General features: G+C 42.3%; 1 protein-coding gene across 1 annotated transcript; it reads right to left on the bottom strand.

The window, feature by feature from the left end:
- Positions 1-1,859: 1,859 nt before the first annotated feature.
- On the bottom strand, positions 1,860-12,763 carry LOC133469505 (oocyte zinc finger protein XlCOF22-like). Its single transcript, XM_061756681.1, has 3 exons — positions 12,331-12,763; positions 5,012-5,923; positions 1,860-3,241 (listed from the first exon to the last, which is right to left on the bottom strand). The coding sequence occupies exons 1-3, from the start codon at positions 12,455-12,457 to the stop codon at positions 2,310-2,312; spliced, it is 1,971 nt and encodes a 656-aa protein (XP_061612665.1). The 5' UTR covers positions 12,458-12,763; the 3' UTR covers positions 1,860-2,309.
- Positions 12,764-12,887: the final 124 nt, after the last annotated feature.

The following is a 12,887-nucleotide window of genomic DNA, read 5'->3' as shown; positions in this document are numbered from 1 at the left end:
ATGCAGAACAGTCAGAGATTGGGGATTCCTGTGTGCCATTTAGGCACACTCGCTACACACCTTGATAAAATATTAATTTAGCTGGCCCTCCCCAACCTTCGCAAATATTAATCTGTTTTGTCCACACGTTTCGTTATAACCTGCAACCGCCCCAACAGGCCTGTCTGACACCCAATTGTAACGGCCGATACTGAAGAAGACTCCGCTTATACAAGCTTGTTGTGATCCTCAACTCTCTCTGGATCAGTTTTCAGCGGAGTGAAGCGACTGGGATGAAAATCAGAGGAAGAGATCCTACCCAAGTGAAGGAGAACAACAGGCAGGTCAGTGCAGAGTCTATTGTGATGCGTTATCTGTATTGGTTTGTCGTGGTGAAGAAGGAGCTGGACCGAAAAGCGAAGCACTCTATTTACCGGTCGAGCTATGTAACTACCTTCACCTATGGTCACGAGCTGTGGGTCATGACCGAAAGAACAAAATCTGAATCATCTTTATTTGCCAATTATGTCCAAAAAAACACACAAGGAATTTGTCTCCGGTAATTGAAGCCGCTCTAGTACGACAACAGACAGTCAATTCACACAGAACACTTTTGAGACATAAAGACATTGACCAAAAAGAAAAACAAAAAAAAACAGTCACTGAGCAATAAAGGGTTGCTAGTTATCTGTTAATGCCGGTATATTATTATTTGGTTTTTTTTGACAATTGTGCAAAAAGAGTCCTCTAGCACTTAGAGCAGTTCGAATGACTAATATTGCAATAGTCCGATGCAATGACCATCGTGCAAAGGACGCTGAGACTTCAAGCGAATAGTGCAATAATCTGGGACAATGTTGATTGTGCAAATGTTGCAGATACTCCTCAGTCAGTGTGTAAATGGAGCAGATGCTACTATGGCATGAGTGGCCAGTATTGGTCAACAACAGATATGCAAATAGTGCAGCATGGCGAGACTACTACAGTGAGTGCACGAGGAATGTATAATTATAATCATATAATCATAAACATGAACACAAGCGGCCAAAATGAGTTTCCTCCGCAGGGTGCCCGGGTTCACCCTTAGAGATAGGATGAGAAGCTCGGTCATCTTAGAAGGGCTAAGACTCGAGCTGCTGCTCCTCCGCATCGAGAAGAGTCAGATGAGGTGGCCAGGGCATCTCATTAGGATGCCCACGGACGGCTCCCTGGGGGGGGTGTTCTGGGTACGTCCCACCAGGTACCCCCATAGTATAATCTACCATGGAGGGGAGACGTCATCCTCGCAAGTTGGAGAGGAACATTCATGAAGTCGATAGCATAATATAATACATATTAAGACAATTGTGTCTGGTTGTATGAAAGCTGATACTTCATAAAACATGCCGATGTGGTTGCATTCAACCCAAAAAGCTTTTGTAACTTTCCTTACCTTTGTTAAGCTTCAGTGTTTGTGACGAGAAGCTGCATTTTTGACAAATAGTTGTTTCAAACACTATTCATGTCATATTTCAGTACAAAAAGCCAAAAGTTATAAATTGATCATCTCGTGTTAATCACCACAAACATTTATTCCTAAAGCAGATAACTATTGTATTCTATTATTGTCATGTCACAAGACATTTTGGTTTGCTTTGTATCTTCTCTAGCTTTGGATCATCTCCCTTCTGAGAGAATCTTTGACCACAATCTGAGCAGCAAAAAAGATTTCTGCCCAGTGCATATTCTTATGTGAAACCTGACCTTGATTTTAGAACGTTTCGGGTTGCAAACGTGGTCATGGAGTGAATTAAATTCGTAACCTGAGGTTCACGATTGCATATGCGCTTTCCCATCTTACTCCAGAAAAGTCAGTTTCTTCACAGTCTGTTCCAATCATTCATTTATTTGATATTATGGACATGACATAAACATTGGACAAAGCAGCTGTATTTCTACAAAAGTTTTAGCACAAGTGCTAATTGTTAACTCTTGCCCACAGCAAGGCTTTAAAAAGCTTTAAACAGAACAAGAAGATATGCAAAATACAACAAGGGAGCGAGAATACAAGACTGTTCAAAATCAGTGTCACAGCCATTATTTTCATAATTGAACGTCGATACCCAATTTTCTCATTGGACTGGACTGTGCTGGTCGTCTTAGAAGACCTTGCATGTGCGCCAAGACCAGTGAGGACAGCTGTAACCTGAAATTAGAGCTGTCTAGCCTTGGCGCATGAACATGAAGCCTGTTCAGATGAGAGGCCAAATGTCTTCGGAGAGAACCACAACAGTCCAGTCGTGATCGAGTCAAAGCCTGGCGTGAAAACATTGACACTTTCTTTTAAACCTTTATTTATCACGGCTATATTGATCAGCACACTTGTGATTCTTGGACTGGTATTTATAAGAGAATCTTTGACCACAAACTGAGCAGGCAACAGCTTTCTCGCCGGTGTGCGTTCTAACGTGTGTTTTTAAGTTTCCCTTCTGAGAGAATCTTTGGCCACAAGCCGAACAGGCAAAAGGTTTCTCACCTGTGTGTGTTCTTGTGTGTATTTTTAAATCTGATTTTGTAGTGAATGCTTTACCGCAAACTGAGCAGGCAAACGGTTTCTCACCAGTGTGGGTTCTTGTGTGACATATTAAGGGTCCCTTCTGGGAGAATCTTTGCCCACAAACTGAGCAGGAAAAAGGTTTTTCACCAGTGTGTATTCTTGTGTGTGCTGTCAAAGTATTTATTTGAGTAAATCTTTGACCACAAACTGAGCAGATAAAAGGTTTCTCTCCAGTGTGGCTCATCATATGACTTTTCAAACGGCTCTTAAAAGCAAAAGTTTCCCTACACTGTGAACATTTCCAGGGTTTGTCATCAAAGGCACTGTCAGACTGTTGTTCATTATCATCATCATCATCATCAGTGTTACTCTCGGATAGTGGAGCTATGAGGCCATCCGTTTGTGATCCTCCACAGTGGTCTCCATCACCTTCTGTTGTTATGTGTTGACTTGAGTTGCTGCTGCTGCTGCTGCTGCTTGGAGGCTCTGCCCCTCTGCTCGCTTCACTTGGACCTTCATCTTCACTCTTCAAAGGGATACCAGTTGATGGCAACTTGGTGATTTCCTCCTCCTCTTCTGATGGCTCTTCCACTTTGATCTGGAGGTGCTCCTCCTCCACCTCCACTTCCTTTTTAATGTGGGGGAGCTCTTTGTCGTCCTCCTCCTCCTCCTCTTTGATGCGAGGGAGCTCTGGCTCCTGTTGCTCTGGATTGTCTACATTGATGTCTGCAAGACAAAAGAAGACAAACACACATGGTAGGATATGTACTTAATTATTAGTGCAATGTGTGGACGTGAGTGAGAATGGCTTTATGTGCCCTGCGATTGGCTGGCAACCAGTTTAAGGTTTACCCCGCCTCTCACCCAGAGTCAGCTGGGATAGGCTCCAGCACACCCACTACCCTAGCGAGGATAAGTGGTATGGAAAAGGGATAGATGGATGAATATGTGTTTGTGCGGCTGCGCAATGTGACGTCCCGGTTTGTGTGCATGCGTCTGACGTCACGGACGCATTCCGTCCACAGTAGAAGCCGCATTTGTTTTTAGTAATGTGAATGACTACATAAAAAGATCATAAATCAGAATTGGGCATCATGCCCTGCGGTGTGAACGTAGCCTCTAATCAAGGCATTGCAATTGCACAAATTAATATTAATGATTCAATGAATACATGAATTGCAAAATTATTAAAATATTTAGCACTGATTTTGCAACAATCCAAAATCCATCCATCCATTTTCAATACTGCTTACCCTCACTAGGGTCGCAGGCGTGCTGGCACCTAACTCAGCTGACTCTCAGCAAGAGGCAGGGTACGCCCTGAATTGGTCACCAGCCAATTGCAGGCCACACAGAGATAAACAACAAGTCGCACTCACATTCACACCTAAGGGCAATTTAGACTCTTCAATCAACCTACCATGCATGCTTTTGGGATGTGGGAGGAGACCAGAGTACCCAGAGCAAACCCACGCAAGGCATGGGGAGAACATGCAAACTCAACACAGGGAGGCCGAATTTGAACGCGGGACCTCAGAGCTGTGAGGCAGATGTGCTAACCAGTCGGCCATCGTGGCACAATGTACAATATAATAAATTTGTTTTTAATGTCTAAAGATGTCGGCCAATCAGAAGCACTGACGTGCGTGATTCCTTGTGTCAGCTAATCAGAAGCCGTGCAATGTACGTGTCAGGTGCGTGATACCTACGGTACTTCCTGCTCGCTCACTGGAAAACTTAAAGTTAACCTCGCGCGCATGTCCTCTCCGGAACATTTCCCACTTGGTCGTAACGGCGGAAAACATAGCAACTGCCCATAACAAAACACTTGGCATCTCTGGTTAAGTGGAGACCCACCATTTAAGTTTAATTAAATACATTTTCGGCTTTTGTTTCTAAATACATACAAAATTTTGAAGATATAGTAAGTGCTGAAAACGTGCCAAAAGATAGAACAATTTAGTACTACTGAATTACTCAGATATAGTTTAAGCCTCTTTTGCTTCATCTGTGTTGGCCAGATATTTTGGGTGGGACTAAAAACTATTGTGATGTCACGAGGTTTTGGCGTATACTTTTTAGCATGAGGCCCTCCGCCACTCTAGAAACACCAAGCGCCCTTATTCCATGCAGTGGCCATTCGACAGAATTGCCACTTCCTCATTCATAATGGACCCAGCTCTACAAGCACAGCATGCAGTATCTTCACTGAAGTAAATGCGTTTTCTGTTATCTGGGCAACACCGTCTCTGCCGTCTGAATCACGCTCATTGCGTTGCGAGGCGGTAGCGAAGAGGATGGCATTCGCGGCCCATTGTCAGCTTGCCTACGGTTAGAAAAGCAGCCAGAGGTCCGGTACGACGGCGTCATATTGAAGCGAGAGCGCTATTGTTGTAATGCAGAATTTCAGCCGGGGGGTTACGCAGACTAGCTTTAACATGGAACACATTTGTTAATGTACCAAATATAATTCTAGGCAGGCTAAGGATTTCTCACCAGTGTGTGTTCTTGCGTGTCTTTTTAAATATCCCTTCAAAGAGAACCTTTGGCCACAAATTGGGCAGGCAAAAGGTTTGTCTCCTGTGTGGGTTCTTGAGTGACTTCTTAAGATTCCTTTTCGAGAGAATCTTTGACCACAAACTGAGCAGACAAAAGGTTTCTCTCCAGTGTGGATTCTTGAGTGACTTCTTAAGATTCCCTTTCGAGAGAATCTTTGACCACAAACTGAGCAGGCAAACGGTTTCTCCCCAGTGTGGGTTCTTGTGTGTATTTTTAGGTCTCCCTTCTGAGAAAATCTTTGACTGCAAACTGAGCAGCAAAAAGGTTTCTCGCCAGTGTGTTTTCTTGTGTGTTTGGTCAAACTTCCTTTTTCAGAGAATCTCTGACCACAATCTGAGCAAGCAAAAGGTTTCTCTCCAGTGTGTGTTCTCATGTGTTGTTTCAAATTCCACTTAGAAGTAAAGGTTTTCCCACATGGAGAACATTTCCAGCGTTTGTCATCAGCGTGCCCTCTCTTATGACCTTCTGACTGTTCATCATCATCATCAGGGTGAGGAGAGTGTGACGTTATGTCATCACTATCTGATAGTGGAGGTAAGAGGCCGTTTGCTTGTGATCCTTCACAGTGGTCTCCATCACCTTCTGTTGTCATGTGTTGACTTGAGCTGCTGCAGTTTAGAGGCTCCGCCCCTCTGCTCGCCTCACTTTGACCTTCATCTTCACTCTTTAAAGGCACACCACTCAGTGGCAACTTGGTGATATCCTCCTCCTCCTCTTCCTCTTTAATGTGGGGGACCTCTTCTCCCTCCTCTTCCTCTTTAATGTGGGTGACATCTTCGTCCTCCTCTTCCTCTTTAATGGGAGGAGAGTCTGGCTCCTGTGGCTTGGGACAAAGATCTCCACTGACGTCTGTAAGACACAAGAAGACAACCACACATGATTTGGTCAATTCAGTTCTCATGTTGTGACTGTAATGTGTATTATTGTCAAGTTTCCCCTGGTTAGTGAGACTTTCCCACTCCCAGGTGCCAAGTTGGAAAGGTGCAGAACCCCACTTGAAAGGGTGAGCCTTTTTTCAAAGTTTCACTGGATTCCACTCCAATAACCAGAAGTTGTTTTTTGGTTCTTTTTCTTAAAATAGTACGAATACATCGCGATGAAGTCAGGGTTATTTTAACCAATAAGTTCACACCACGGAAGGAAACAGAAGTAAGAAATCACAACTTGATTTCAGTAACTTTCCAAAGTGAGAGCAGCTACAAGAACAAGCACCACGCTCATCTCTCCCAACTCCTCGGACGTGCCTGACACTGTGCAGCTCTTTTTTATTAAGGTGGTATCACATTCCATCACCTTTTAAGGATGTGGTCAGTGTCTGGAGGTGTGGGGGTTTTATTGCCTTGTGGAATGTGCACTGCAGCACTCCTCCAAACTGCTCCTGTTTCTCGTGAACAAGGGTGCTATCATCTCAATGCAGTTACAGCAACAATGTGTTTCTATGCAATAATATATATCCAATTTTTCCATCACATGACCATCCATGCACATCAAAAAGCCTTGAAAATGTCACAAGAGCAAATGCTTGCATACGTCATCATTAAAAACTATTTTTTCAAGCGTGCAAGCCTGATAAGGCCCCGTGATGGGAGGTGTCCGCCATGTTGACAGCCAGCAGTGCCCGTCAAAGTTTGTGGTGAACATGACGGCACCGGCACTTCATAAATGCTAATGCCTGTGTTATGTCATCTTCCAAAAATGTTTTTCAAGGGTGAGCGATGCAGTCTATTCAACAAACAGCTCACAAAACTCATTAATGTAGTCGGAAATGAATCAGGCACTGCTCTGCAAGGAGGCATTACAGCGATCAATTTCAACAAAACAAGCCGACAAAAAATTATCTAACCTCGCTATTTTTACAATAATTTTTTTTTTAAAACAAACCCTTAAATTTTTCACTCTTTGTTATATTGCAGCTATTTGCTACAATCATTTAAGTTCATTTTTTTTCTACATTAAATGTACACACAGCACCCCATATTGACAGAAAAAAACTGAATTGTTGAAATTTTTGCAGACTTATTAAAAAAGAAAAACTGAAATATCACAGAGCCATAAGTATTCAGACCCTTTGCTCAGTATTTAGTAGAAGCAACCTTTTGAGCCAATACATTTTTTGGGAATGATGACGTGTCCTCCGGGCCAAAGAGGAAAAGAACCATCCGGACTGCTATGGACGCAAAGTTCAAAAGCCAGCATCTGTGATGGTATGGGGCTGTGTTAGTGCCAATGGCATGGCTAACTTACACATCTGTGAAGGCACCATTAATGCTGAAAGGTACATACAGGTTTTGGAGAAAGATATGCTGCCATCCAAGCAACGTCTTTTTCATGGACGCCCTTGCTTCTTTCAGCAAGACAATGCCGAACCACATTCTGCACGTGTTACAACAGCGTGGCTTCGTAGTAAAAGAGTGCGGGTACTAGACTGGCCTGCCTGCAGTCCAGACCTGTCTCCCAATGAAAATGTGTGGCGCATTATGAAGCGTAAAATACGACAACGGAGACCCCGGACTGTTCAACAGCTGAAGCTGTACATCGAGCAAGAATGGGAAAGAATTCCACCTACAAAGCTACAACAATTAGTGTCCTCAGTTCCCAAACGTTTATTGAATGTTGTTCAAAGAAAAGGTGATGTAACACAGTCCCAGCTTTTTTGGAACATGTTGCAGCCATAAAATTCTAAGTTAATGATTATTTGCTAAAAACAATAAAGTTGATCAGTTTGAACATTAAATATCTTGTCTTTGTAGTGTATTCAAATAAATATAGGTTGAACATGATTTGCAAATCATTGTATTCTGTTTTTATTGGTTTAACACAACGTCCCAACTTCATTGGAATTGGGGTTCTATATAGACTGGTGGAAAATGGTGCGAACTTTGTCAGATATAATTTTAATAACGAACATCAACATTAAGAGCGCTGACACAACTTCTTACAAGCTTTTGCCACGTTCTTATGACATATCCATTTCCATATCATTCCCTTTTCCTTGGACCAATGTCTGAATAATGTCAGTCATGTATGCAAAGAGTGCTTCATCTTCCTCCCAGATTCCAAAAACAGAAACGTCAAGTTAATTGAAGACTCTAAATTGTCCATCGGTGTGAGTGTGACTGTTTTTCTGTGTCTATATTTGCCCTGTGATTGACTGACAACCAGTCCTGGGTGTAGTCTGGCTTCGGCCCCAGCTCCCTGCAACCCTCAACGGGAATAAGCGGTTCGAGAAAATGGCTGAATGGATGCAAACGGCAAACTAGTGTAAAGGGATGGAGATGGTAAGGGGGATTTTGATGCATCATGGGAAATCCCCGATTCAGCCTTCCAAATTCCTAATCATTATATATACAAGACACCTCTTTTGATTTTTTTCAGCTTTGCTATTCCAAATAAACTCAAAGACATTCTGCTCATAACTTTAAAAAAAAAATGATTCCGGTGGAGAAGGTAATTACATTAACATCCATAAATTGTGGAATTGTCAAAGAATAAGAGCGATTTTCCCATAAAGTGTCAACGATTTTCCTCTCTATAATTCTCTCAGACTCAAGCTGCCTTTTTATTATAATTTTCTGAACATAGATCTTCCAATCTCTTTATGATAACAATACCTAGTACATTAACAGGTCCATCAGTCCACACCACTGGTGCTTTACAATCCATTTTTAAACCACCAATCCTAAGTAGTTTACATTCATCATAATTGAGCTTTAGTCCAAATTGTTGTGAAAATGTATCCAAACGATTTATTAGGTTTTGCAGACAGTGGGGTTTTTTGGCTAAAACATTAAGGAAGCCTGTATCATCAGCATACATTGAAATTTGACTTTCTATATTGTTAATATAAAGCCCTTCTATATTCTCATCTAATCTCACTTGAAAAGCTAATATCTCTTTAGCAATTATAAATAAATATCCTTGCTTAACACCTTTTAGAATGGTCACTTTCTCTGAAAGATGGCCCTTATTCATAAATCTGCAATTTGCATCTTTATATAATGTTTTAACCCGAGTTATAAGGGAGTCAAAGTAGAAAAAAGGTGAGACTCTTGCAAACAAAATCCAACTTATCTTATCAAAAGGCCTTTCATTCAAAATTAGACTTTACACCGATTTGATCGGGCTGATCGGTATCGGCCGATATTTAGCATTTTATGCTGATCGGCTTTAATGTCGTCATTCGCCGATCCGCAAAAGACATTAACTCCGCGCCGCCGCGCGCACAGTATATTTGAACCCAAAAGCTAGTTTATTTTTAGCCTTGTCGCGTGTCTTTTGACATAGTACTGTAAATTTCTGACGGCCAAAGAAGTTATAAAAAAATAATAATAATAATAATGTCGTCGGTGTGGAACAGACAACACATAAATGCCCGGATCAGACTACAAGACAAATTTGCTCTATGTCAGACTACTGCAATAAAATCTTGTATTCCGATACCACCGGATACACTCGTTACCGTGGCGACGACTACAAGAGTGGATCGCGCCGACTGTATCAGAAGGACAAAATGGGGGGGCGGAACGTGTGTTGGTGGTCACCGGTGCTCAGGACAGGTTAAGGACATTCGTTTAAGGCTCGCTTGAGGTACGTTCACGTACTTTGAATACGATACGGCTCGCGAGCAGGCAACGAAAAACGCTATGTAGCCTAGCAAGCTACTGCTAGCACCGACGGTTGTACGTCAACATGCCGCCGTTCTGTCGAATCATGCTCTAAAGCTTCGGTGTGGGTGAAGTCATTTAATTACAGTAAGGTAGCACCCTTTATTTCTGTCATGTAATGTTAGTCTGACCTGACAAGATCAGTGATTTCCACCATTTTTGATTGTAAATATAATTTTGGAAGCAATTAAGTACACAAAAGTATATACAGTAAACGAACAGGTCATTTAAATGGACATTCCTCCATCTTGTGATCGGATCGGTGATCGTTTTTTTTTTTTTTAAACTTGCTGATCGGTGATCGGCCCCAAAACTCCTGATCGTGTAAAGCCTATTCAAAACAGCAGATTGTGTTCCTACAATATTAAAATTGTTTCATAATAATTTGGAGATATTCTTTTTTCAATAGTTTTTAGGTTTTTTTCATCCAGTTGGATTTGTTCTAATCATGGTCAACCAATTTTCTATCAAATCAGCCAACGCCTCATGTTTTGATGCCAATACATTACATTTTTTCATTGGACATGTTCATCTAAAAATTGGGTTCAATCTTTAATTTCCTCCTTTAACCTTTGATTTTTAGCTTTAATTTGTTTTGTTTTTCCATGAAGCGAAAGCCAATCGCAGGGCACACATAAACAAACAACCATTCGCACTCACAATTTAGAGTCTTCATTTAACCTCCCATGCATGTTTTTGGGATGTGGGAGGGAACCGGAGTACCCCGGAGAAAACCCCCGCAGGCACGGGGAGAACATGCAAATTTCACACAGGCAAGGCTGGACTTGAACCCGGGTCCTCAGAACTGTGAGGCAGACGTGCTAACCATTTGGTCACTGTCCCGCCTTCGGCAAATTCAATTTATCATTAATTGATATTGAGGACATCTTATTTAACAAGGAGAATGATACGAGAAGAATAATCTGTACGATTTTTTTTTTAACCTCCAAATATCAACTCGGTCAAAGCCGTTCATCATAATTTATCGGGTTATTTCCTTTTCGATCCAGGTTCTTATCTAATGCAATATTGAAGTCTCCAACCATAATAATTTCCCGATGTATTTCTTATAAGTTATCCCATAAATCTCACTTAAACTGGACTGATGCAAAATGGAAAAATGTATTCTGTGGTCCGCCGAGTCCACATTTCAAATTGTTTTTGGAAAATGTGGACGTCGTGTCCTCCGGGCCAAAGAGGAAAAGAACCATCCGGACTGTTATGGACGCAAAGTTCAAAAGCCAGCATCTGTGATGGTATGGGGCTGTGTTAGTGCCAATGGCATGGCTAACTTACACATCTGTTAAGGCACCATGAATGCTGAAAGGTACATACTGGTTTTGGAGAAACATATGCTGCCATCCAAGCAACGTCTTTTTCATGGACGCCCCTGCTTATTTCAGCAAGACAATGCCAAACCACATTCTGCATGTGTTACAACAGCGTGGCTTCGTAGTAAAAGAGTGCGGGTACTGGACTGGACTGCCTGCAGTCCAGATCTGTCTCCCATTGAAAATGAAGCGTAAAATACAACAACGGAGACTCTGGACTGTTGAACAGCTGAAGCTGTACATCAAGCAAGAATAGGAAAGAATTCCACCGACAAAGCTTCAACAATTAGTGTCCTCAGATCCCAAATGTTTATATAATGTTGTTAAAAGAAAAGGTGATGTAACACAGTGGTAAACATGACCCTGTCCCACCTTTTTTGGAACGTGTTGCAGCCATAAAATTCCAAGTTAATGATTATTTGCTAAGAACAATAAAGTTGATCAGTTTGAACATGAAATATCTTGTCTTTGTAGTGTATTCAATTAAATATAGTTTGAACATGATTTGCAAATCATTGTATTCTGTTTTTATTTATGTTTAACACAATGTCACAACTTTGTTGGAATTGGGGTTGTAAGAAAGCAGAGTTTACCAACGCCTGCACTGGACACCCCAAATCATGACTGACTGTGGATATTTCAAACTGGACCTCAAGCAGCTTGGGTTCTGTTCTTCACCCGTCTTCCTCCAAACCCTTGGACCTTGCTTCCCAAATGAAAGGCACACTTTACTTTTATTGGAAAAGAGGACCTCGGACCAGCGGGCAACAGTCCAGTCCTTCTTCTCCTTGGCCCAGTTGAGACGCTTCCTGCGTTGGCTCGGGCTCTTGACCCGAGGAACCCGACAGTTGTAGCCCATCTCCCGGATGCATTAGAATGTGGTGTTTTTTCCACTCTTCCCCACCCATATTGAACGCAAATGAGACAATTCAACCAAACTAAAGCAATTTCATCACACCAAGGGAAACCTGTGCAGGTGCTTTGAGTTCAGTAGATGATTAGTGTGTGACACTCACACAAACTCAAAAACAATTTTTTTCTAATTCTTGATTTCGTGGATTTTACGAGCTGGACCCCAAATTATGTAAGACCCTTCAGAGCTTCTGAAATGCTGCAGACGCACTCCACATCATCTGATCGGATTGCTCATAATATTGTGATACTGACAGTGGCGTCACACGGCGTCCGTAAATAACCACGGGAATATTGTTAGAAAGGGAAAGTGTTCCCTAAAACTAGTGACAGTAAGAAGTGAACAAACCTGCTCTGCGTAAGACAACTCTCGGCTGCATCTTGCAAAAAGCGTCCAGCAGTTGACGTTGTCGCTCGTTCTCGTTTTCTGGTTCCCAAAGTTCCTCCTCGTACTCGACTGTCATTCTTGTACACATTTTCACACGGTAAACAAAAGCACTTTTACGCTCGCGCTGATCACAAACGCGTCTCTTTGTTAGCGAGCTAAGCTGTGCTAAGCTAGGCCGCGAAGCTTCAAATGTGCGCAAGACGAGTTCAACCGGCCACGAAGATGTAATTAACGATGTTTTAATCCAGCGAAGTAGCGACCGGGGACGTCCTGCGTCGAGGATTCAGCGCCTTCGGTAGAAATTCAGCAAGATTTAAGCAAGAGCGTCAACTCCTCCGTGAGTCCTTCTGCCGCTCCCCTTATTCTTCGTGGGATTATTTGGCGCTTGGCCGACAACGAAATGGTGCGTTTCCGCCACCTACTGGCGAGGAGGGTGGACCACACAAGCACTATGAAAAAAAAGAAGGGAAAAAAATGATTCTTTCTATCACCTGTTTGTCTGCAATCGTGAAATAATA

This window comes from Phyllopteryx taeniolatus, chromosome 19 (assembly GCF_024500385.1).
Source record: "Phyllopteryx taeniolatus isolate TA_2022b chromosome 19, UOR_Ptae_1.2, whole genome shotgun sequence".
Classification (NCBI taxonomy): Eukaryota; Metazoa; Chordata; class Actinopteri; order Syngnathiformes; family Syngnathidae; genus Phyllopteryx; species Phyllopteryx taeniolatus.
Note: the sequence above shows the minus strand (reverse complement) of the source record. Positions and strands in the feature narration are given on the sequence as shown.